The 27678-nt window shown below is 40.5% G+C and overlaps 1 protein-coding gene across 4 annotated transcripts in view; it reads right to left on the bottom strand.

Annotated features, from left to right (window-relative positions):
• Window positions 1–27678, bottom strand: part of AGK (acylglycerol kinase) — a 91597-nt gene that overhangs the window by 41687 nt on the left and 22232 nt on the right. For all 4 annotated transcript variants that reach the window (XM_019666801.1, XM_019666799.1, XM_019666800.1 and 1 more), the window contains exons 3-4: window positions 9566–9605; window positions 6346–6425 (exon numbers count right to left, since the gene is read on the bottom strand). In XM_019666801.1, the coding sequence (XP_019522346.1) occupies window positions 6346–6425; window positions 9566–9605 (120 nt within the window). The remainder of the gene's footprint in view (window positions 1–6345; window positions 6426–9565; window positions 9606–27678) is intronic.

The following is a 27678-nucleotide window of genomic DNA, read 5'->3' as shown; positions in this document are numbered from 1 at the left end:
ATACGGCGAGTATATAACAAACTCTGTATTTTGAGTGGAAATGTTAGGGGGTCGTCTTATACGCCCAGTCGTCTTATACGCCGGCAAATACGGAACAATGGGCAGAGGACCTGAGTAAACATTTCTCCAAAGAGGAGATACAGATGGCCAACAGACATATGAAAAGATGCTCAACATCACTAATCATCAGGAAAATGCAAATTAAAATCACACGATATCACTCACACCTGTCAGAATGGCTATCATCAATAAATCAACAAATAACAAGTTTTAGCAAGGATGTGGAAGAGAGAGAACCCTCATACACCGCTGCTGAGACTGTAAATTGATGCAGTCACTATAGAAAACAGTATGGACATTCCTCAAAAAATTAAAAAGAGTTGCCGTATGATCCAGCAATTCCACTTCTGGCTATCTATCCAAAGAAAAAACACTAATTTGAAAACGTATATGTATTCCTATGTTCACTGCAGCATTATTAGTAACAGCAAAGATATAGGAGCAGCCTAGATGTCCATCAATAGATGAATGGATAAAGAGGATGTGAGATATATATCAGAAGTGCCAAAAAAATGTATACATATGACTTGTATTCATCCTTTATTAGTAGTATGTATTGCGTATTAGAATTTTAATAGTTTTTTCCTTTCTTAAAATGTATACTTTTTTTGGCACTCTGTGCGTGCGTGCGTGTGTGTGTGTGTGTGTGTGTGTGTGTGTGTGATATTTATATATATAATATATAAAATATTTATATATATTTATATATATTTATATGTAAATAAATACATATTTATATATTTATATTTTTTACATATTTATAATATATATAAGAATAAACTGATGTTGCCAAAGGGGATGGGAAGGATTGCATGAGAATAAAAACAATAATAATGAAAAATCAATCAGTCAATAAAATGGCTTCTCTTGAAAGGTTAGGAAGGAAATTAGGGAAGCTCAAATGGAATTGATGGTTTTGAAATTCTAATTGTCTTTGGAATATGCTATCTTCTATAAATGAAGAATATTTTGATAGCATTTCTACACCTAATTGGATAAACTTTTATTCTCTAATATACTGGGAATAAATTGATAAGGCATATAATTTTGCCACATTTAAATTTTGTAAAACAACTAAAAAGATTATTGAAACTTACTGATGAGGTTTTACCTGGTAAAATATTTATAATTCACAGATATGTTATTTTATTTTTGAAAATAGCCTTTGAATGGATCTCTTCTATTGATTCACCAATAAAATAAAACAATTTGATGGTCAGTAAACATTTTTAAAGGAATATGATTTTAATGATTTTTAGCACCTCTCTCTTGAAAACCTCCTAGTATGAATGACAAATGATATGATCACTCTAGCCATATCTCACCCTAGGAAAAAAAAAAATGAATGGAATTTTCTGTTCCCAGACCAAAGATGTGAGAATTAAAATAAAAACAAATATGGCATGACTTTTCCTTATATCTGTGAAGCCACACTCAGTCCCAAGAAATTACTAGAGAAACTTATTTCAGAGTCTGCACTTTACTCCAGGCAATATTAATCTGATCATTTACAAGCTGGTGTCAACTATTCTTTTTGTTGTTATCTTAATGTCATTTCATTTAGATCTTATGGAATCAAAAAATACATATTTATTAATTTTCAAATGCTCAGAAAGACAAAAGAACAGTTCTGATCATATGGGAGAATAAGAGATATCCCCTTCAGCCCTTAATTCTTACTATTTTTTAAGCATAACTTTAAATTTAAATGATTTCTTCTAAAAGCCATCAAGGTCTTTTTATTCACCTTACTGACTGAATGAGAGTTGCACCTAGCTAACTCTGTAATTTTTTTTTTTACTTTTGTTTATGGTACTTTTTAAAAATAACTTCATTTTTTTAGTCAGTTTTTAGGTTCACAGTAAAAATGAGCAGAAAGTACAGAGTTCTGGGCCTCATGGCAGAGTGAGAAAACCTCTTGGTCTCTCCACTTAGAGTTACAACAGGTTGGACAGCTCTAATTCAACAAAGGATTCCCTCATCAACACACAAACACGTCTGAGAGACCTGAGCACTGAGGCATCTGAAGATGGGTGTATCAGAGCGAGCAGGGGAGGCAGGATGGGAGGCAGAACAGAGTTGGAAGATGCAGACGTGGCCCCGCCACGGCCTCTGTGGACATGGCAGAATAGAGGGTCAGGTTGCAGCTTCCACTCAGAAGCCCAGAGAGGGCCCAAGAGGCAGAGGCAACATTCCGGCCTGAGTGGCCAGTACAGACTGTGGTTAAACCCAGTGAAAAACACAGCCACAGATGCGCGAACCCACCTCTCCCTGGCCACCCTTCCCCACCCATTGCAGAGGAACCCAGTAGAAGCAACTGGAACATCTCAGATAGTACAGTGGAGCTGATAGCCTATGGTTGCTGGGTGGCAGTGCTGGGAACTTACAGGCCCAAAGCCCCAACACCCACAATATCCCACGAGGGGGGTGGTGCCATGACCGACATGATGCCCACCTCCTTGGAGAATATGGGGCACATTCCACAGCCCAGGTGACACCACCCCAAAGAGATCCTGAAAGTCCCAATAGTGCAGGTAAGGGAAAACAAAGATTTGCTACACTACTATCTACTGGAAAACAACAGAAAGACCTCTATTTATCAACCTGCTAACTGGTTAAAAGCAAAATAGTACCTAACCATGAATATTTCAATTCCTCAAGTGCAATGGCAAAGAACTAATCTATCAACTACCATGAATAACCAAGGTTAACAAGGTAACTCAGATAGACAATGAAAAGTCTCCAGAAAATAAACTCAAAGACATGGAATACATGGAAGACATGATTTAAATGACAGAGGATTCAAGGTTGCAGTTCTGAAAAAACGCAATGAGATACAAGAAAACTGAAAAAGGAAGTTCAATGAGCTCAGGAATAAAATAAAACAACAAAAGGAGTACTTTACCAAAGAGACTGAAACTATAAAAAAGAACCAAACAAATTCTGGAGGTGAAGAACTCAATAAATGACATGAGGAATGAATTAGAGAGCTTAGGAAACACAGCAGACCAGATGGAAGAAAGAATTAATGATCTTGAAGATAGAAATCTAGAAAGGACTCAGGTGGAAAAAGAGAGAAAATTGAGAAAAAAATACATATTGAAGTGCGAAACAAAGAAATACTAGCAAATCGAATACAATACATTAAAAAAATAATACATTCAGATCAACTTGGGTTTAATCCAGGGGAGCAAGTATGGTTCAATATACACAAATCAATATACCACATTAACAAAATTAAGGATAAGAATCATTTGATCATATCAATAGATGCAGAAATTATATGATCATTTGATCACATCAATAGATACAGAAAAAGCTTATGACAAGCTACAACGTCCATTTATGATTAAAAGACTTAATGAAATTCATATAAAAAGAAAGTACCTTAACATAATAAAACCATAAATGACAACCCTCAGCTAATATCACACTGAATAATGAAAAACTGGAAGCTTTTCCTCAAAGATGAGGAACAAGACAAGGATGGCCACTCATGCCACTGTTATTCAGCATAATACTGGAAGTCTTAGCTAGAGCAATCAGGCAAGAGAAAGAAATAAAAGGCATACAAATTGGGAGTGAAGAAGGAAAACTATCACCATTTGCAAATAACATGTCTACATACACAAAAAATCCTAAAGACTCCACCAAGACTATTAGAAACAGTAAAAAACACTAAAGTTGCAAGATACAAAAATCAATGTACAAAAATCCATTGTTTTCCTATATACTAACAACGAAATGTCAGAAAAAAGAAATGAAGAAAGCAATCCCATTTGTAATTGCAACAAAAAGGGTAAAATGTCTAAGAATAAACTTAACAGAGGAAGTGAAGGTCCTATACACTGAAAACTACATGACATTGTTGACAGAAATTAAAGAAGACACAAAAAAATGAAAAAATATTCTGTTTTCATGGATTGGAAGAATCAATACAATTAAAATGACCATATTACCTAAAGCAATAGACAGATTTAATGTAATCCCCATCAAAATCCCAATGGCATTTTTCAAAGAAATAGAACAAAAAATCATCAAATTTGTATGGAACCACAAAAGACCCTGAATAGCCAAAGTAATCCTGAGAAGAAAAAAACAAAGGCATAGGTATCACACTCCTTTACTTCAACTTATACTACAAAGCTAAAATAATCCAAACAGCATGGCACTGGCAGAAACATAGACACACAGACCAATGGAACAGAACTGAGCCCAAAAATAAACCCACACGTATATGGGCAACTAATTTTTGACAAAGGAGCCAAAACATACAATGGAGAAAGTAAAGCCTCTTCAATAAATGGTGCTGAAAAAATTGGAGAGCCACATGCAAAACAATGAAACCAGACGGCTGTCTGACACCATGCACAAAATTAACTCAAAATGGATTAAAGACTTGAAATATAAGACCTGAACAATAAAATGCATAGAAGAAAACACAGGGACCAAACTTACGCCCCTTAGTCTCAAAGCGGTTTTTGTGAACTTGACTCCAAAGGCAAGGGAAGTAAAAGCAAAAATAAATGAATGGGACTATATCAAAATAAAAAGGTTCTGTACAGCAAAAGCAATAACCAACAAAACAAAAAGGCAACCAACCGAATGAGGGAAGATATTTGCAAACGATAACTCCCATAAGCGGCTAATATCCAAATTATATAAAGAACTCATATAACTCAAAACAAAACAAAACAAAAAAATAATCTAATTTTAAAAAGTGCAGAGGACCCGAACACTTTTCCCAAGAAGACCTATAGATGGTCAACAGATATATAAAAAGATGCTCAACTTCAGATATATGAAAACATGCTCAATGTCATTAGCTATTAGCGAAATGCAAATCAAAACCACAATGAGGTACCACGTCACACCTGTTAGAATGGCTACAATCAATAAGACGAGAAATAACAAGTGTTGGAGAGGATGTGGACAAAAGAAACCATCGTACACAGCTGGTGGAAATGTAAACTGGTGCAGCCACTATGGAAAACAGTGTGTAGATTCCTCAAAAAATTAAGAATAGAGCTACCATTTGACCCATCAATCCCTATTCTGGATCTACCCATAACATTTGAAACCATTTATCCATAAAGATATATGTAACCACCACTGCAGCATTATTCACGGTGGCCAAGACATGGAAACAACCAAAGTGTCCTTCGATAGATGATTGGATAAAGAAGATGTGGTACATATACACAATGGAATACTCCTCAGCCATAAAAAAAATGGTGAAATAGTGCCATTTGCAACAAATGGATGGATCCTGAGAGAATCATGCTAAGTGAAATAAGACAGATGGAAAAGAACAAGAACCACTCATATATGGAATATGAAACAGAAAGCAACAACAAACAAACAAACAAACCCAAACAGACAACGGTATGGTGATTACCAGAAGGGAAGTGGGGTAGGATGAAGAGGATAAAGGGGGTCAAATATATGGTGATGGAAGGCGGCTAGACTTTGAGCCCATGATGCAATATACAGATGATGTATTATATATTATAAAATTATATACCTCAAGCTTATATAATGTTATTAATCAATGTTATCCCAATAAATTTCATTTTAAAAAAGTACAGAGTTCCCACATAGCCCTTGCCCCTCCACACACAGACTTCCAACACCCCACACCAGTTGGGGCATTTGTTAACAATAAACGAACATGGACACATGGTTATCAACCAAGATCCCAACAATCCTTCACACTTTAATTCTCATAATTCCCTCACATGACCCTTCCAGGCCAGCCCAACCAGTTTACTGACTGTCCTGTGACATCGCATGGGACATAACTAGTTACTCTTGTGTCGAGGTCCCGTCCCACTGACATTTCCTTAGTCGGGAAGACTTGAGTGTTCTCCTCTGATGACCTCCCAGACCTGGCTCAAGGCTAAAACTTTGGAAAGAATGTTTCTGACCCCACAAGCCCACAGCACTCCCGGCCATCTCTAAACATCCTGTAACAGAGAAGGCCTAATAATTTACATCACAGCAGCGGAGATGTTCCCAAGGGGGTTACCACCAAGCAGACAAGACGTAGTTGTGAGTGTTAATTCTGGAATGAGTATTAAACTTCAATTAGACAAGTGTGCTAAGCATCAGCTAGCTTTACAGTTGTATTATATCTCATTACCATTATTTCTACATTACGAATGCATCTTAGTGCTAGAAGAGTATGGAACCTAGCTCTTCCAATGTCATACAATCCAACTAGCTGCCTGATAGTCTGCGATCTTTCTCTCCTTAGAAAAACTGACTCCGTAACGCATCACCTACCCTTTGCAAGCTGCGGGGTTGAGGAAGACGGTGGCCTTCTTCACTTGTGCATTGGGAGGGATGAGTTGGTTGCCAAACACCTGAAAAGGAAAAAACAAAACTTTTAAGTCAATGTCTTTTTATTCAGTTAGTGATCGCATATATTCTTTCATTCCGAAAGCATTTACTTTCAGCAGATACGATATCTACTCTGAAGGGGAAAATGTTCTTTTATGATTTCATATGAACAAAAACATCATAAACAATATGAAAGTGTACCATGTATTCAATAAGCTGAATTTTGTATTGTAATAAAAAACCCTGCATCACCTACTAGAGGTAAGTAACTTTTGTTTACTTACCTGTAGTTTATAATGTTTATTATAAACACACAACAAGTAGTCTGACAGAAGGGAAGTTGAATCCATTTGTCTTTAGTTTTCAGAGTATAATCTTTTTCTACTTCAACTTATTACTAAAGCTTATTCATGAAGAATCTTTGTGTTAGCAATTAATCTTCCTCTCTTTGTATATATACTCATATATAAAATAAGCCTGATACTCTGTTTGCCTCTTCTCTGCCACCTTGTATGATAATTAAATAGCACCCACTGGCACAGGAACAGAAATGTCATATTTGCTAAGCACCTACTATTTTCCGTTTTCACACACATTGTTCTTAGTTCTCAGAAACCTAGGAAGTATTTAAATAGTCTCATTTTAATAGATAAGAAAACCAAGATTCAGAAAGATTAAGTCAATCAAAGTCACACTGTTATAAATTACAAGCCTATAATTTACACCTAACTCCAAAACCCAAACCTTTTCTACTCTATCAGCTCTGAAGGGCAGATAAAGGATGAGGTAGAATTAAGCCTACTGAGGTCTGGGTGTGAAAAGTCAGAATGGGAACTCATGGGAACTACTGTTATTACATCTGGATCGGAGAAGATCAAAAAGAATGAGACTAGGAAACACCAAAAAGGGCAAAATTTCAAGTCTTATGTGGTGAGGAGCAAGTCTGGGCCAAGAAGACAGAATTCAATACAAAGTAAAGATAGGAAAAAAAATGATAATTATAACAAGATTTATTAAATAGCTGACTAAATCCACTGGCACCGTGACAGTCTATGGGAGGTCCTTCTCACCACTGTCTAGTTCTTGCTTAAAAAAGCAAACTTTTTCTGAATATTTCAGAAAGATATACTGTTTCTTTGTAAAAGAAAAAAAAATTCTGGTACATAATAATTTCTACTGTTTTCAATTCTTACTGAATTAGACCTTAACATTTTGCTGCCAAATCTCTAAATACTGTAATTTGTTCCTATTCTATCCATACTATTTCTGAAATGTGGCCAGAAGTTAATTAACCAGGTTCTCGTGCTTATCAGATTCCACATCTACAGTTCCAGATTATTCCTCCTTGTCCTGCTTCCTAGTCTCTTGAATTCTAGACCTGCACCTCAAGTCTCAGGTTCACAGTGGGTTAACGAGTTTATGTAAGAATACAGAGGACTGGGCCGGCCGAGTGGCACGATGGTTAAGAGCTGGCTTGGGACACCAGAGGGCCCTGGTTCGGATCCCACATATGAGGGCCAATGACACTGCCCTCTACAGCTAAGATGCTGAGCAACAGCTCAACCTGGAGCTGGGCTGCCGTGAGCCACTGGCGACGGCGTAGGCTGCAGCCCCTGCTGCAGTGAGTTGCCATCGGCTACCATGTGTGTAGCCAGCAGCCAGCGTGAGTGGCCCTCAAGCCGCCGTGATCGGCCGTCCAGAAGCCAACGACTGATCTGCTTCACCCGGGAAGAGCACAATGATGGTGCCAACTTGGGCCAGTGAAGCAACGTCCTCCTCAACTAGACTGAAGAACAAAAGGACAGCAAGTTGTCTGTCCTTCCCCAATTCCCCAATAAAAATCTTAAAAAAAAAAAAAAAGAATACAAAGGACTGAGTTTACAGGTGATAAAAAGAAAATCACATTCTTTCAAGAATTTAGACTGTAAAGGGACGGACATATGAGTAAACAGGGAAAGTAATTAGAAGAACCTATAAGGATGAATTCACTTTCTTTTATCATATAGATAGAGCTAAATTCGTATGTGTTGGGAAGTGGAGAATTACAACAGTGGGAAGAAGTAAATATATAGGGAGGAAGAAATAACCAGAGGAACATGGTCTGAAAAAGTAAGGAGATGGAATTCAGAACAGAGGTGGAGGCACCTACCTCAAGAAAGGGAGGACCCTATGACCAGTCTTCCTCAAAGAGAGAGAAAAAAGGTTCCCCTCCCAAGATTTTCCAGTTGCTAATAGAAAATTAGCTTGGAGTGGGGATCGCCTTGAATTGAATATAAAGGTTATTTGAACTGATTTCCAAAACAACTTAGAGCCATATGAGAGAAACAAAAACAGCAATCAAATTCTGAAAACACAGATTTAGAACAGTGAGATAATCACTAGAGAGAGAAATGTATTAATAGTCTAATGTCCTTGTCATCCGTGAAAACATTTCAGGAACAAACAGGAGGTCTGCCGCCCACACCTCTTACTCAGCGCATTGTACCTTGGCCATCCTGACTTCCTGTTTCTTTTTTGGCATTCCTGACATCATCAACTTAAATGACATTTAACAAAAAGGCAACTCGGTCATGGAAATTCACCTGCAAGGTAGAATGTAATACAAATCTGGAGGGGAGGGAAGAACAAAAATGTGATCTTCTACTTGAAAGGATTCACAATTCAACGGCAACGAACACAGCCCGATACCTGAATATTTAAGTGCGATATCGCAGGACCAGGGTAACAATGCACATGGTATGAATCAATTGTGCTAAAGAGACAGGCTTGAAAAATATGAATCGACAGTTTTAAGGGGATTTGACTTTGAGCGGTAACGCCTGTTCTCCTTGGGGGTTATTTGGATAAGGGGCGACTCAGGGTTTACCCCCATCCTCCAGGACCACTATAGACGTAAACTCCCAGAACTCCAACCAGCGTGTTCTTAGGACTAATGTGGAAGTAAAGAACTAAAAGGTGGGCGTTTACAACTGCTCCTCACCAGATGGTTCACTTCCTCCCGTTCTATTCTGGGTTGGCTCTCAGCCTCATTCATCCCCTGATGGTGGGAAAAAACAGCCAAACTGCACTGAAGCAGGGCCGGTGCAGGGCCCTGGAACAGCCTGAGTCTTCTGCACAATGAAGATAAGGCGCGTTCTCATTGTTTCACATTAAATGGCATTACCTGAGCTTCTTGACAGGCCGCTCTCCTTAGCAGGTTATCACTATCAAAGTAAACAAAAGAGAATGAACATTAGCTTTGATAAGCAGGTTAAAATCCAAACAAATAAAAAAAAGGTTTTTTTTAATATGTACAACTCTTCCCTAAAAAATATCCAAGTGAAAGTTTCTTTAAAGACCTGTAACTAAGCAGGGACACATTTGAACAATACTTTCTCTGAATGAAATCCCGTGTTAAGTATTTCCATGCTATGGCAGGCAGGATAATGTGCCCTGCCCACACCACCCAAAAAAATAAGTCCATATTCTATTTCCCAGAACCTGAGAGGATGTTACTTTACATGGCAAAAGGGATTTTACAGGTGTGATTAAGTTTAGGACCTGCAGATGGGAAGACTGTTTTGGAATATGCCAGCGTGCCTAATCTAATCACAAGGGTCCTTGAAAGCAGAGGAACGTCCTGGCTGCGATCAGCAGCAAGTCTGATTATGGAAGAACGGTCCTCCAGAGCTGCAGCCTTGCTGACTCAGAAGCTGTAAGTCAGGAGCGTGGGTGCCCTCCAGGAGCTGCAAGGCAAGGAGCCTCCAGGAGGGATAAAGGTGAGGTCCTTGACGTCACCTTCATTGTACCCCAGTGAGACCCGCGCTGGACTTCTAACCCACAGAATTGTAACATAATAAATTTGTGTTATGCTAAATCACTAAGTTGGGGATAATTTGTTAGGGCCGCAATAAAACACTGAATGCACCAATCCTGCATTTTTCTTATCCTGTGGAAATTATTCAGGTCATTTGCCAGAAATAAATTTGATGTTTAGTTATTTCTGTTTTATCTAGATCGTTTTTTATATTGCTGTCAGACAATTATATCATATGGAAAATCTTAGCCATGAGGCAAAATTTTGGCTTGCAAAAATGAAAACATTCATGAAATATGTTCATCTATTTAACATAAAGGGCTCTAAATGTGTTTGTCCTTTATACCCCAGGAGCGGTCTAAATGGCTGACTGCCCACAGGGCTCTAGAATCTTCTCCATATAAGAGACATTTCTTATGCCTGTTGCTAAGAGAACTGTTGTCAATCAGGTTGAAGTTCAGAAAACTAGTACCCAGAAAGGATGCCCAATAAACAATTTACAGAAAAAGATTTAAAGGAGAAAAGGGCTATTTCACTTAAATTCTCTTTCTACACCTTTTTCATAATATTTAAAACCCTTTAAATTTTGCATCTTTACAGTAATTCAAATCTAATTTTGATATTTAAGGTTGAACTAAAGAATAAAATAAAATAAGCAATCATGTGCTTTTTGCTATTGCTGCAGTTGAAGGCTGCTCAATGATTTTTCTGCCATAGCCAGGCTGGGGAAGCGTCCCTGGATGCCACAGTCCCTGGATGCCACAGTCCCTGGATGCCACAGTCCCTGGATGCCACAGTCCCTGGGTGCCACAGAGCCGTTAGGCAGCTTCAAGAGGAAGTTCCCATGCTGCCTGTCTCAACCCAAGAACTATGTCCCATTAAAATGACAATGGCACCAGTACCTGCTCTGTAACAAATATCTCAGTCCCAAGGGCACCAGTCCCTTGTGAACGCTAGCTGCCAGGCTGAGTCCCCACATGCTTGAGTGACATGGCTCCACTACTGCCCTGCAGCAAAAGGGACTTAGCTGTACAAACTCTCCCCTCCCCCACCCAAGGTTTATTTTGCTCTCCTCTCCTCATCCCTCTCCATCACTGATTGCTGTCAGTGCATCACTTTAACATCAGCTACACACACACACATGAATACAAACTAGTAAAATATTTTAAAATAATTAACATGTCAACAACCCTTGATAGTTGACTTGATACCTCACATTCATGACCTTCTTCTCAACAACGAGGCAAAATACTGAAGGCTCAGGCACTGCTAGGTCACAAAGGAAAACTAGGCTTTTTGGGAGTCACCTGAGCACTGTCACCAGGTCCCCCTGGACTGGAGTCCACAGCCCAGGTTCCACACCACCCTGGGGGTACCACCTCCAGCCTTGCACAGCTGTGCTCCTCCAACCACGAGCTTTAACGTTTCTTCTAACGGAGGGATGAGCCTGTGCCTCCAACCCCTTATCCTATAGACACATCCTGAGGGCTATTCTGCACAGCCCCCTCTGCTGCTGAGAAAGCTGTGAACCTGCCTCTACACCCCTGTCCATTCCCCTGGCAGTTCCTCCCTCCTACCAGGGTCAGGCCTCCGAAGGCGCCAGGCTCCTTGGGGTCACAGTGCAGACCATGGTCCTCACCGCATTTCAGCCACACTGATTCCTGTAGACCTGGCTGAAAAGAGAACAGCCCCAAATATGTACAAAAATATGGGGTGGTGCCTTGGATCATTTTTCCCTAAATTATTTTTTTGCTAGAAGTAAAATTTGATGGTTAACTTGATTGAGAATATTATTAAAGCCAGCTCTCTTGAGCTTACTAACACCGCCTGATTTTATCAGAGTGCTATTTGAAATCAAAAGATTTTTTGATAGTTAATTTCCTGAATTTTAATGTGCCAAACGGAATATGCTGTCAGTGCCACCTGTGAGAAAGCCAGAATACATATAAATGTAGCTACTACAAAAGAAAATCTCATTATAATCATACTTATTTTTTTTAATATCAAAAATGATGTTAATCATCTTGGTCTTACTCTCTGAGCCAAGCTGTTACTAAAAATCAAATATATCCTCCCACCACTGAGATATTCTGATGGCCTACAGCGAGCTCTACAAACTATTTCCAAAGAGAAATTCCAAAAATGTCTCAGTAATGGCAGCATTATTGGAATACAAGAGAAAATAACTTAAAATTCAGAGAGCAAATACCATGTTCCAGGTACTGTGGCAGTTGCTTTCACAAACCTTGAATCTTTGTACAAACTAGTACAAAGGCCTTGCAAGGCAGGCATTACATTACTGTACAGATTAGGAAGTTGGGGCTCAGAGAAGGGAAGTGACTTGCCCAAGATCACAATGTCTTTAAGTGGCAGAGCTGAGATTCAAATCCTGCCAACCTGACTCTAATGCAACGCTTTAATGCATTTTCATCTTATCATCAGATAATACTGAATGGCCAATAATCATTTGGAAGTACACTTTATGTCACATTTATTAAATTAATCATATTACTTCCGAGTCTCATCTAATACAACTTTTTAGATTTACATTCATATAAGATTTTTATAAGCTCAGTTGCAATAAAACTGCCCAAAGTAGTAGGCGAGAGAAACTCATTTAATACAAAGTGCCAGTAAAGTACAATGAACAAGATTTGGTCGTTTCCTGAAGCAGCTTAGGATTAAGTGGCAAAGAACAACTTTGGTAGATATCAGTGGAACAGTAAAAGACGTGTTTTTGAAAATATGCCAGGCACTGTGCCAGGTGACTGGGATATGCTGGTAAATAAGCCCAACATCCCCCACCTTCATTCAGTTTACAGTGTAGAAGGGAAGAAAGATGATTCCACAGGCAATCACCATGTGATCTGACTTTTATCTGCTCCATAAAAGGGGCACATAATAGGAATAGCTAACCTAGTCTTGAGGGAATTAGAAAAGGCTTTTTACAGGAAGTGGCACTCAGGTTAAGATGTAGGGGAGAAATAACAAATGGCCAGGCAAAAACAGGAAGGAGAATCTAGACAAAGGAACAGCAGGTTAAAAGCCTGCAATTGCTAGCACATGACCGCTGTAGGAAAGGGGAGGTAGTTTGGACAGCGGGAGGCAGCATGCCATGGGCGGGGCCGCGAAAGAGGAGGTCTGGGGGGGTCAGGTACCCCCCAGATCACCAACGGCCTTTTAAGCTATGTAAGGAATTTGGATTTTATCCAAAGGGCCATAAGAAGCCATTAAAGGGTTTTAAGAAGAGAACTGCTGTAACCAGCTTTACTTTTTAGAAGGATCATTCTGGGTGCAGAGTGAACAAGACATTGGTCAAAGGAAGGCTGACTAGGGACCAGGGAGGGTTCTTCAGGAAATGCAGGTCACTGAACGATGAGCAGAGTTAGAACCAGGACCCTGGCAGTGGGGACAAAGAGAAGAGTGCAGATTCGGCAGGTATTTACGAGGTAAACGTAATGGCTGGCTTGTGGAAATTAAAGCAAAGGGAGGGGTCAAAGATGGTGCCCATATTTCTGCATGAGCCATCTGATGGAAGTGGCACTCTTTACAGGGGTGGACTGCAGGAGGAGACACAAGTTTGGGATGAAGGAAGGTGATTTCGTTTGGGACCTGCTGATCTGGGGAGACAGTGGCGAGCATCCAGGGGGAGGTGTCCAGGGGACAGATGGGAATACACGTCTGGGATTCCACTCAGCCCCATCTTGACTAAGGATACCCACGGTGAGAGGAAGGGTGAGGGTGGATAAGATTATCTACGTGAGCAGGGTGAGAAGCATTAACAGAAGCAGCAGGTAGAGATAGCCTGAGCACAGGGACAACTGACAGAAAACACCAAATGAATCTGAAGTAAACTGAGACTGCACCTCATTGGAAAGCCAAAGGAAAAATATGGTGGACAATGGAGGAGGCTAAGCACCATTTTCCTTATCTCCCTTTATGCCTTAATGCTGCCTCTATTCATGGCAAACTCCATGTTCTGCTGTTCCTAAAAGACACAGTGATTTACCCCTCCATGGATTTGATAATTTCATCCCCTCCCCCTTTAAGAAACAGGAGACCAAACACAACAGCAAGCCCTTAGCCTACCACACGCAACAAAATTGATTGCCTTAGCTTTCTTCCTTGATTACAACTGTCTTGAAGTCATGGATAATTTACCATTTCTCTTCCACAGCATACAGCACAGACTCTTGTAGATAGAAGATACTCAATAAACACTGTTTAATAAATAAGTGGCAAATGTTTGAACAGGAGAGACTGACTCACTGTGCTCACAAGTAGACTTTGTCCTGTAGGAAAAACTGAAGGTTATTTTTTGAATGAGTATTTGGCTTTTTAAAAAATTTTATTTTATTTTATATTTTTCAATTACATTTGACATGCAATAATATGTTAGTTTCAGGTGTATAGTGTAGTGATTAAACATTTATACAACTTACTAAGTGATCACCCCCATAAGTCTAGTCCCCATCTAACACCATACATAGTTATTAGACTATTATGATTGGAGGATGGGTGAAAAGGGGAAGGGAATATGGTCAATAATATTATGATAAGCTTGCACAGTGACAGGTAATTACTAGAATTAGTGGGGTGATCACATTGTAAGGCACAAAAATGTCAAATCACTGTATTGTACATCTAAAACTAAAATAACCAATATAAGATTGTATACCAACTATACTTAAATTAAAAAAAATAAAGAAGAGGTGGTACATACTCATATATACAATGGAATATTACTCAGCCATAAAAAAAAAATCTTGCCATCTGCAACAACATGGATGGACGAAGAGAGTATTATGCTAAGTGAAATAAGTCAGACAGAGAAAAACAAATATCATATGATTTCACTCACATGTAGAATCTTAAAACAAAACAAAAAACAAACAAACAAAATAGTAACAAACTCACAGATACAGAGAACATTTTGATGGTTGCCGGCTGGGAGGAGTGCTGGGGGTGGGTGGGTAAAAAGGAAGACGGGATTCAGAAGCTCAAATTGCCAGACAAAAACAATCCCAGGAGTGTCAAGTACAGCACAGGGAATCCAGTCAGTAACACTGTAATAACCATGTACGGTGTCAGAGGCGTACTAGGCTTATTTGGCATTCTTGAGCCAAGAGATCAGCTGGGATGGTTCTTCAGTGTGATAACCACCAAAGGCAAGAGGAAGAACCACTGTGGTGAGGATAGGAGAGGATAAAAACCTTACAACAGTCACGGGAGCTTTGCTAGATCAACAAGAGCCAAGGATACGTGGGTGTTTGTGTGCACGGTGCGTGTGTGTTTAGGGAGAGGAAAGGAAGTAGAACCCTCTAAATAGGCTAAATGAAGAATTCCGTTTGGCACACCAGAAAGCACCACTAACTCTGTCCCAGGGGCTGAGCCTGGTCATCAGAGAAGTTCCCGATGCTAAGAGGTCAAGAAAAGGACTGTATATAAATTCCAGGCCCATGTCCTTCTCACTCCATCATGCTGTCTCCTGAGAGAACTGAAGTTAAATACAATTTGAAAGAGGTGCTACCACATGTAGTCATATCAAAAGCAGTCCCTGAAGACCTGCTCAGCACTAAAATGCGGTTTCTTTGACAGAAACAAATTAGAAGCTTCTGGATTAGAAAATGAAAAAAAAAATCTTCTGACGTCACTCAGCCTGAGGCTTTAGAAGAATATGAACACAGCTGCTACCACAGAAAATGGGGTGCTCTCCATTTCTTCTAAGCCATAATGTTTTATTTATTACTTTAGAACTGCAAAATAAGATGAGTTGTTATTTCAATCAAAACTTTACATTAGAGAGAAAAACCACATTGATCCATCCTATTTATCTAAAAAAAGATTTCCCACTCCAGTCCAGAGGCAAATTGTACAACAATTTCTACCACTGGCTTTTTCCCTGGGTGCATGCAAACATAGTTGTTGCTTTACACAAAAAAGATTTCAAGGTTCGATGTTTATAACAACTACTCCAACTTACCAAGCTTCCCAGAATACTTAATCACTCCACTGCCAGCGGGGGTGCACCCTGGTGGCCCATGTAACAGCAGGGATGGGTGGATATGGAATCCAAGATGAAACTGGCCCTCAGAGACGTGGTTCTCTTGTGTGCGGAGGCGGGGAGCTTTTTTAAACTACACATCGCCCCCCACCTCCCCATGCCCCCGGCTCCCCACCCAAACAGACAGGATTACTGCAGCGAGCCTCTGTCATACATGGGGAAATACTGACCAGGTCAGCCCAACAGAAAGACGTGACCAAGCAGGAGGAAATGCAGCCTGCGGAGAAGAATGCTTGCTCTCCTGGGCCTAAAGAGTGTTCATGGTAGACAGGCGAAAACGGGTGGTGTGAGAGCTTAGAAACTAAGGGAACAGTCAAACTGTTGATGATTTTTGTAAGGATTTCAGGGCCGCGTGGCTTGGTCTTTCCATCAACCAAAGGATGGTATCTCTTCTTGTTCTCCAGGCCTCCCCAGGATGTGCCACCTGCTACTTAAGACATTTCTATCTTCTTACCTCTCCCAAGCACAATGAGATAAAGAAGTTCCAGTGTCATGAAAGTATAAAGGGTCAGGAAGAAATCCTACTGATTACAATGTTAAGTGGTGACCGTATTCACGTCAGTGTCCCTTAAGAGTGATAAAAAAAGGAGAGAAAAGAGAAGCCCCACAGGTAATCGCTGGCATTAAAACTCCATCACCTGGGCCGGCCAAGTGGCGCATTGGTTAAGAGCTGGCTTGGGACGCCAATTCTGAGCAGCAGGGCCCCAGTTCAGATCCCACATGAGGGCCAGTGACACTGCCCTCTATAGCTAAGATGGTGAGCAGCAGCTCGACATGGAGCTGGGCTGCCATGAGTCGCCAGTGTCAGTGTAGGCTGCAGCCCCTGCTGCAGTGGGTTGCCATGGGCTACCGTATGTAGCCAGCAGACAGCCCATCCAGAAGACAGCGACTGATGTGCCTCGCCCAGGAAGAGCGCAATGTTGGTGCCAACTAGGGCCAGTGAAGCAACATCCTCCACAACTAGACTGAAGAACAAAAGGACAGCAACTTGTCTGTTCCCCTTCCCCCGATTCCCCAGCCCTGTTCCCCTCCCCCAATACCCCAATAAAAATCTTTAAAAACAAAAACTCCATCACCTGTATTGCTGATGGTCACAGTTTAGCAAAAGGAAAACAGTGAACAAAGTCTACTATTTCACACGCCAAGGAAATGCATGGCACTGCTTCCTTCTGGACTGGTAGAAAATATACTGAACTTGAGTTCAGGAATTCTGAGGTCAAATTGGTGCCTCCGAATGGTTTTCTTTATTTAACAAGGCAAGAATCAACTTTTTTTTTTTTTTTTAAGATTTTTATTGGGGAATTGGGGGAAGGGGAACAGACAAGTTTCTATCCTTTTGTTCTTCAGTCTAGTTGTGGAGGACGTTGCTTCACTGGCCCAAGTTGGCACCATCATTGCGCTCTTCCCAGGCAAGGCAGATCAGTCACCAGCTTCTGGATGGCCACTCACAGCGGCTGCTGGCTGCTCACGCTGGCTGATGGCTACACACGGTAGCCCATGGCAAGCCACTGCAGCAGGGGCTGCAACCTACGCAGTCGCCAGCGACTCACAGCAGCCCAGCTCCAGGTTGAGCTGTTGTTCAGCATCTTAGCTGCAGAGGGCAGTGTCACTGGCCCTCATACGTGGGATCCAAACCGGGGCCCTCTGGCATCCCAAGCCAGCTCTTAACCAACGCGCCACTAGGCTGGCCCAAAAATCATTTTTAACAGTAATAATATAAAGCAAGCCAAGAACATTTTCCCAAGACTGAATTTGCTAAAATAGGAAGGGAGAGAAGGAAGGACGAAGAGAGGGAGGGAAAGAAGGAGGGAGGGAGGGAAAGGAGTCAGTCAGGTCCATGGTTAGCAAGAACAAGTAACTCAGCATTGAAACTAAAAATTGAGTGAAAAAAGCTACTCTGAGGAATGGGCTAATACAAAAAGGGCTGCAGTATTTCGAGTCTCGTTCAAGTCGGTCCTCCCAGTGGGCCTTTGCCAAAATATGTTTTAAGATGTGAGATAGAAATGTGCCCACTGTTTAACCATGGCTTCCTGAATATTTCCAGCAATTTTCAGGTCTCCAATCCCTGTTTTTACTATCTTTGTTTATTTCCTTGTCAAAATATACAAGCCCTATAGCAGCGGGCACATACAATGCCCATATCAAAGGCATCCAAGCCCAAATTCTGCTTCCTGACAACCTAAAATGTTCCCACTGGAAGAGCCCTTAGAAATGATCTAGTCTGATGTTTTCAACCTCCTCCCCACAGCCTGGTTCCCATCAACCAGGTGATATGACAATATCCCATTAGCAACAAAGTTCACTACAGCAGTGGTTCTCATTTGGGCAAACACACGCGTGTGCACGCACACTCACACACGGCACGTGCAGCCCCAACCCCAAGCGAGTCTGGTACGGTCACTTAAGCACAATGCTCTTCAATGCTGACATTTCCTTTGAGCTCCTGGAAAACACGAATTGGTCTAGTCTGAGAAAACTTCCGAGCGGGTGATTTGCCCACCATTAGAAGTTACTAAAAGACTTAGCACTAGAACTCAAGTCTCCTGAGTCTCAACATGTCATTTCTCTCTCTCAATACTCTGTTTCTGTTCTGTTCTCTAAGGACATTCCCAAATGATAACAATGTGAACAATAAAGCTCTGTCCGCTATTTAATTGTGTACACAGGCAAATGCCACCACTTATGGCCGCCTCAATTCATGAGCTATCACTATAGTGATATACTTCTTTCTTTTCTGTAAGTGGGCTTAGGAAAAAGCCCGATGAAATCTAACCCCATTCTTTATTCAAGGACACTTAGAGCCAGACAAAGACTCGATCTCCCCTCAATGAGATGGCCCACCTCTAATAATAGCTAATAATATAATAGCTCCAGTGAAGTTCTCATTGGCTGCCCTTTCTTTCTCACCCTCTGAAATCTCCAGACCACCTTCTCCCAGCCATTTCAGCCTGTATTTATGTGTACTTCCGTGGAACAAGCCACTACTTGTAGGGATTTCAAGTACCTCCGAATTCCTAGGGTTTTCTGCACACCGTTTCTCCCCTCCAATTCAAGACAGGAAATTATTGAATGAAAAATGGCATCCTCTGAGGGGTCCTCTCGCGTAACTACGCTGATCGTTCTGGTCTGTTTTGTAGAACTTTTCATGAACCAAAAAAATAGAAATGGGTTGTGCACCTTCTCCCTCATTCTACTAAGAAAAATGGAAGTGGAGGAAGCCTGTATCTTCACATCTTGCTCTTTTTCTCCTCTTAGAACATGTAATTATTCTATTTTCACCTCTTATTCTAGCCTCAGCTTTTCACAAAATATCAATTTCTGTTCCTACTCCAACATCCTGATATTCACAGGAGCCGAGCGAGTTGGTGGAGTTTCTGTGGACCATTTCGGGCTGGCTGCTACATTCACGTTCACATCCAGACTGTACCACCATCTGGTAATACGTTGCCACTAAAGGGCCTCGTGCTTTGAGCTGCTGCTGCCACCAGGCACTTTTTCAATGATTTCGACCCCTACATAATTCTCATAAGGATTCTACTGACATTCTTTGATGGTTCATTTACTTCTTCCACTTCCTGCTCTTTTTTCCATTCGTTCATTCATTTCCATCCAACTCCCCAATTTAAACTTTCTAGGCTAGATACGTTTCTTCCACATACTGTATAACATTAACTTGACTAGGCAATCAAAACACTCCTTCTTTCTGTTTTATTGCCCATCATACATTTGGGTACACACTTACAAATACATATTGAGTGTCGATTATATACAAGATGCTTGAATCTTAGAGATTATGACAGCTATTCAAGAAGAAAGCATAGGCAGAAAGAGTCCCTTCCTGTCACCCTCCCACCCAACAAGTTGTTCTCAAGTAAGTAGTGTGTGTAAAATAGTATTTACTTTGGGCTCCAGGGTGACCTATAAACCCATAAATTATATTGTCAGTACATATTTGTGCAGTTCCACATGAAATATTTGGGAAGGCAGCTACTGCCTAGAGAGGTTAGTTTTAGCATCAGCTATGATTATTCTCTCTGTGGTGCTTGGAGCAGCTAAAACCACTGATATAAATATCCCTAAAAATTATGTAAGATCAAAACAAACAAAATGTAACTTAAATATATCCCCTGTCCTTCCATCTTGGTCCCCACACACACACCAACAAACATGAAGAACCAAAATAAATAATATAGTTTTGTGGTTTTTTTTTTAAAAGGAGAAAGCTGTTTTTTAAATAAGCTGACAAAAGAGTTGAAAGGAAAGGGAATATAAATAAATCTCATTCTACTTTAAAAAAGTTTCCCCTATTCCCAATCAAATCTGGGCTGACAGGCATTTAATTGCCCATAAATGAGCTTCCTTAAATAGCACCTATTAATACCCCCAAATTTCAGCATCAGCTTGAGCAGAGAGAAGCAGAGAGAGAGAGAGAGAGAAACCTTGAAATGGCTAAAAAGCAAAACCAACTGCTTTCTTAAAATTGCGATAAAATCTGCAATGAGAACCAAGGGGAAAAAGCCCTCACTACCCCCTGCTGCAGCTGAACCAGCCACGCCCGGACCGCTGGCTGCAAAGTCCAAGGCTAATCTGAACTGATGTCCAGGTAAAAAACATGTGCTTTGTCAGAAATCCCAGAGATACTGCCAAAGGAAGCACAAGACGTTGCTGAAACCATGATCGGAACCAAGAGAAAAAACACAGGGCTGGTCAAGTGTGGCTCATGAAACCTAACACATTCTCCCTATATATCCTGTCAGGGTCTCCAATTAGCATATCTAAAAGGGAATACAACAAACACCTTCTCCTTCAACCAATTCTCCTGGCAACTTGCCTCTTTCTGAATCACCAATTCTCCTAGGTAGAAACCAAAACATGATTTTCCTACCTTTCTCTCCTACAACCACCCACTCAATCTTCTTCACTAACGGAGAGCATTTATCGAGAATCAATTCTTAGCCAGGCACAGTACTGGGCACTCGACATGCATCATCTCACTTAATCCTCACACCTAACCTGCGAAACAGATCTCATTAGCCCCAGCACCTCTAAGGAAACTGAGGCACAGAGGTTCTGCTGATTAAGTCAGTTGGTCAAGGTCACACGGCAAGTAGGGAATCCCAACCTAAACAGAAGTCTATCCGCCTCCAGCGCCCATGGTCAGGTATTATTCACACCATTACCACCTCCTATATGCCCATTTATTTTTCCACTGCTAATGCCACCTGTCTACTTCCGGCCTTTCTTACTTTCCATGACAACTAGTGAAACGCCGTCTCAGCCTTCACATTTTCTACTGAAACAAAAATGCGCCTCTATAGTGAAGTTGAATTCTTTGCCAATTTCCAAACATACATTATGCATTTCCATTTCCTGCCTGTGCTCAGGTCAGTACTATCACCTAGAACACTGTGCCACTCACTCTGCAAGGCCCAGCTCACATGACATCTTTGTTTCGATGCTTTCTCTGATGAGGAGGGAAAGGCCAAGAGGAAACGAAGCGGGTTTCTGACAGCCTGCTTTCTTTATGCCAGGCCCTGTCGTAAGAACCCGCATGACCACCCAGTGAGGTGAGAAATGCTATCATCTCCCGTTTACAGGCAGAACTGGCGCACAGGGAGGTTAAGGAACTCATCCCGGGCTGCACTGCTGGTAAGTGTAAAACCGATATTCAAATCCATACACTATGGACTTACTCCTTCTCTTAACAATGTTGATTTAGGGAACTCACAAAGGCGTCCCTTCCTAACTTTCTCCTGGATGCCTCAGGCTGATCACATCCGAATGCACTGATCAATCTTAACATCCTCAAAGCAGGACGACCAGACACCATGTGCTTCCTGATGCAACACAGTAAGAAACCCACAACATGCCTCTGAAGCATTCTTGCCAAACACATGAATCTTAACTATGCCTCCAGAGCAGGGCTCCTCGAATGTTCATGTGCATACAAAGCCCCTGAGGCTCTGGTTACATGCAGATCTGACTGGGCAGGTCTGGGCTGGGGCCTGAGATTCTGCGTTTCTGACAATCCCCAGGAAGAACCTGTGCTGCTGGACCACAGCCCATGCTTCGAAGAGTCAAGCCTAGCGCTGGGTCTAATCACCAGTTTACAAGACCTAGGCGAGATGAAGGAGCACATTAAACAACTCGCAGCCAGGCCACGAGTGAGGGGGTGAGGCACTTGCCTCAGGTGCACAATGTACAGCAGCTCTAAAACACGGGAATGGAGGTATTTGTTACAATACTTTTAAAAATTAAAATGGATGCAAAAAGACCCCATGATGAACACAGTATCAGTTTTAAATAAAGACAGAATCAGTATTACTGATTTTTCCTTTTGTCTTATGCTAGAATACGGGTCTGCACAGCGCTGAACACCAAATCTAGAGGATAAAAAACTACAGGGCAAGTGGAGACCGGCCTCGTTTGTAAAACAAGTATGTCCTGTAAAGGGCTTAAGAGATAAGACACCAAATGCAATGTATAAAGCTTGCTTTGATATTGATGTGAACAACACAGGGAATTGGGTGACAAGAGGGAAAATATAAACAGACTGAATATTAGGTGATATAAGAGATTTTTAATTCTGTACAGTTCGTGATAATGGCATTGTGATTTTTTTTTTAAGTCCTTACTTATTGGGTACTAGGTACTGAAGTCTTTATGGGTAAAATGATATGAGATATAATATCTGGGATTTGCTTTAAAATATTCCAGAAACAAAAATAAAGAGTTAACAAGATTAGTAAAATCTTGTTATTTGTTTGAAGCTTGGGTGATGGTACATGGTGGTTCATTACACTACTCTAATTTTTATGTTTAAAATTTCCATAATAAAAAAGTAATTCTTTTTTTCCTTGGGCACCCGTAATGTTTCCTTTGTACCACTCAAAAAGGACATGGCACAGAGTGCCTTAAACATCTTTTTTAAAGTAGCTACTCTTTTTAACATGTGCCAGGAGCTGTGAGTATCTCATTTAAGTGTCACAATAATGAGTAAAAGTGAATTTCAGCAAGCTGGGATAACTTGCCCAAAGTCACACATCTAACAAGTGACAGCCAAGACAAGGCTCGAACCCAGACCCAACTGACTCAGAAGCCCAGGGTTGAAGCAGTATGTTATAATATCCACCTCATGCCATATGGGGCTCATGGCATAAGCAACCTCAGCCTATAGTTCTTCATTTTTCTCATGCTACTTAGACACAGCAGCCATTTTGAGAGGTTAAGATGAGGGCTACCTGATGCTGAGTTGTGGCTCTGACACTTACTAGCTGTGTGACCTTGGGCACATCAATCTTGCTGTCCCTCAGTTTCTTAGGAGATTAATAACCATATCATAAAGTCGTTAGGAAGGTCAAATGAGTTAATAAATGTAAAATGCTTAGAATCATGTCTGACAAATGGCAAGCACTGATTACGTGTTAGCTATTATCATTATTACTAAGTTAGTAAAATTGAATGACACTGAACCCACCCCTCAAGCAAACTCACAACCATTTATTTTTCCATCTTCTAAGCAATTGTTTTTGACTACAGAACTTGAAAAGTGGGCTCCCAACAATGTCTATGAAAGCCAATGTATAGTAATCAATATTAATGTTCTTGTGTTCAGAGAAAAAAACCCAAAAACCAGTATTAGTAAAAATCTAGACTCACAGAGCCCAGGACCATCACTACAGTATCACAATTGCTTTGCAAGTTAATGTCGAGGGATGCACGGTGTTTATAGGATTTTAAAATCGCCAAAGAAGGTACCGGGAATTCTGGCTAAGCTGAGAGGCTAGAGGCGCCACAGAAATGGGAAGGAGTGAGTCCTGGGTCACAGGCCACGGTGGGTGGCAGAACCGGTGCCAGAAGCACCGAAACGAAGGAGGAAACTGAGAACCAGGAGCCAGAACCGAGCAAGCGCAGAGCCATTGTTAAGTGATGAGCCACGAGCGTCAGCTGAGAAGGTGTGCCGAGGCTCCCCAGTCAAAGTCACGGCTGAGAGGCCCGGGCCAGGACGAGCAAGGACAAGGTCCCCAGCGATGAAAGGAACAAAGAGGGCTCAATCAGATGGGCCGTGGTTCAGTCATGCTGGCTGCTTTTAACGGCTTACGCCCTGCCTCTTCTGTGGTTACGCCCTGTCAGCCTTAAAACCGCACTTTCCCAAGCTGTCTTGGTACATGTGGACGGTGAAAAAAATAAAAGGCTCAGATCTTATTAGACCATCTGGCAGACCCTTCCCCACTGGCTATCTCTTCAATCACCCATTGCCCCATCGCCAGCATCAATTTGTTTTAACTCCCAAAGTACTCCGTGTATATTATATCACATTTACTCACAATTACGAGCATTTATCGACCCCTTAGATCTATCAGGCACTACACTAACAGCTTTACAGTTATCTCACTTTCCTCCCATGATCCAATGAGGTACTGTTACCATTCCCGCTTTACAGACGAACCTCGACGAACCTCGGGCTGAGGAAACCCAAGGTCACACTGCTAGGAAGTGTCAGTTCTGCCTGACTCCAGAGACAACTTTTAGACCATACTGCCCCCTTTCTGTGCTACTTTTTATTAGCAGACCTTGGCTACTAAAAGGGCTGAGAATGAATGATTCAGAGACCATTGCAGGTAACTGCTGACACCATGAACTGAATAACCTGGAACACAATCTCCCCCAGGGAACCCAGCAAGCTTGGGAAGAGCAGTTGAAGAAGAAGGAACAATACTTGGATTCTCTTTACTTTCAGCGAACAGACTCATTTCCTCCTTTTCAATTGCTCTCACCGAGCGCTGAGAGCAGTTTGGGCTGCTCCTATCAACCACTGCAACCTGCTGTGGGGGAAATTATGCAGAGAGAAAATATCACAGGTTTTTTCTCCTTGACGCTGAGAGGAAGGGAGAGAAAAGGGGGGAGGAATTCCCAATGGAGGCATTGTATAAATAGTAACAATGGAATAAAGCCTACAAATAATATCTGTGTCAAAAGACAAAAGCAGCAACCAAAATAAGGGACAGATAAAAAGAAATTCATAAATTCACTTTTTCCAATCTGTTGCAAAAAGAGTCTTTTCCTTAGAAGTAAATTATAGTTAACTCTATTAAACCATGGTCATTAAAATCTTAAAATCAATATTAAAAATATGGGCAATTATTATTATTGTCATGTGAATCCTATATCAGAAGATACCATTTCCCTTTCAAAGGAAAAAAAGTCAAATATATATATGATAAAACAATTAATTGGCCTACTTTTTAAAATAAGAAATGTAAAAGATTATGTTCACTAATCTTGGAAATCAAGACCAAGGAACTTAAAATTCAATATGTACAAAATAATAATTATTATATGATTATCTTCTAGAATACTAAGCAACAAAAAGGAATGAACTACAGATAAATGCAACAACATGCATAAATCTCAAAGCCTTTATGCTGAGAGAAAGAAGCCTTACAAGAAAGAATACATATTATTTCATTTATAGAAAGTTCTGGAACTGTCAAAAAATGAATCTATGGAGAAGGAAAAATCAGAACAATGGTTGCCTTGGTTGGGGGACAGGGGTTAACTGTGACGGGACATGAAGAAAACACCTGGAGAAATGGCACATCCCATATCTTGCTGGGAATCTCGGTTATAAAGTTTATGCATATGACAACACCCAGCAAATGTACACTTAAGATTGTATATTTCATCGTAAATTTAATAACAAGGGAAGCAAACACTATAAGCAAATACTGAACTCTACTGATATGCATGTTCAAGTATTTATGTGGAAGTACACTGATGTCTACAAATTACTTCAAAATACATCAAAAAGTAAGATTCAGAGAGGAGTGGACAGATGGATAAGTGATAAAGCAAATATAATAAAATCTAAAAGCCAAATAGTAGATAGGCAGATGTTTATCGTAAAATTCTTTCAACTTTGCCATATATTTGGAAAATTTTCATAGAATATAGGGAAAATATATTCATCTATATATTACCAATAGGTAAGGAGGCTCCAAAAAAGGAGAAAAAAGTAAAAGACAGAATGAAAGGGAAAAACAGTAAGTACAAGAGAGAACAAATTAGGGGAGTCAGACAAAAATACAAATAAAAACACATACAGAAAACCAAGGGCATGGAGAAACTACCAAAAACACTGAGAAGACTTTGAAATGATTGTCTTGGTCCCTGGGCAACGTGTCCAGTTTTCACCACTAATCTATATTAAATGCTAATCAATGTGTTCTATTTAATAAAGGAGTTTTATTCCATCTGAGCAGTAAAAAATGCAACAGAAACAGAACAGTTCTAATAAAGTTATATGAAAGGCATTTAAAAAGTAATGTCATTTAATAAATACGGCAGAATTTATATATTGAAGTTGAGCATTGCTCTCCCAATTTGTCACCAGCAAATAAAGTATGTGAGATTTAGAGCGTGATTAACCTGGGTCCAAATCCCAATTTCATCAATAAGTAACCATATGACTTCAGGCAAGTTTCTAATTCCTCTGAGCCTCAATTTCCTTATCTATGATATGGAAATAATATTACCTGTCTCACAGGGCAATTTTGAGGATTAAATGAGGCCATTTACATGGAAATGACTAGCCCAACACCAGGTCTGGAGTAATTAGCCATTACATGTTGTTTTTCTTTCTTATTCTAATAATAAGTTTTGTGACACACTTTTTGAATTATTGGCCAGGTGGAGAATAAAAGTGTTCCAGGAGTAGGGAAGAACATATGCAAAGGTAGAGAGACGCACAACAGGAAAGAGGCCTTCTTTTAAAGACTGCTAAAACACAGAGGTTGAGTTTAAGGGCAATGGAGAAAAGATGAGAAGGGATCAGAAAAAGACTGGAGCGGAAGACAAGGACAGAGTCATGAAGGCCTTTTATGCCACGCTAAGGAATTAAGTCTTTGACATGTAGGCATCGGAGAGCCATTTACAGGTTGTCGGTAGAAAAGTGACATGGTCAGAGTTCTCTTTTAGAAACAATACTCTGATGGCTGACTGCACTGTACAACTCCAGGGACTCTATTCACATAGAATGTCAAGAGACGCAAGATATGGACTACAGAATTATGAATCCAAAATCTAAACTGGGGATGTACAGATTTTTTTTTTTTAAAGACAATAGAGGGAAAGCACCTCAACATAATAAAGGCCATATGTGAAAAAGCCCACAGCTTACATTATACTCAAAAGTGAAAAACTGAAATCTTTTCCTCTAAGATCAGGAACAAGACAAGGATGCCTACTGTCACCATTTCTATTCAACATAGTATTGGAAGTCCTAGCCAGGGCAAGTAGGCAAGAAAAAGAAAGAAAAGCCATCCAAATTGGAAAGAAAGAAGTATGTGTTTGCAGATGATGTGATCGTCTATGTAGAAAACCCTAAAGATCCCACACAAAAACAAAAAACCTGTTA

This window comes from Hipposideros armiger, unplaced genomic scaffold (assembly GCF_001890085.2).
Source record: "Hipposideros armiger isolate ML-2016 unplaced genomic scaffold, ASM189008v1 scaffold_478, whole genome shotgun sequence".
In the NCBI taxonomy this organism is placed as follows: Eukaryota; Metazoa; Chordata; class Mammalia; order Chiroptera; family Hipposideridae; genus Hipposideros; species Hipposideros armiger.
This window is presented reverse-complemented; position numbering and strand designations above follow the sequence as displayed.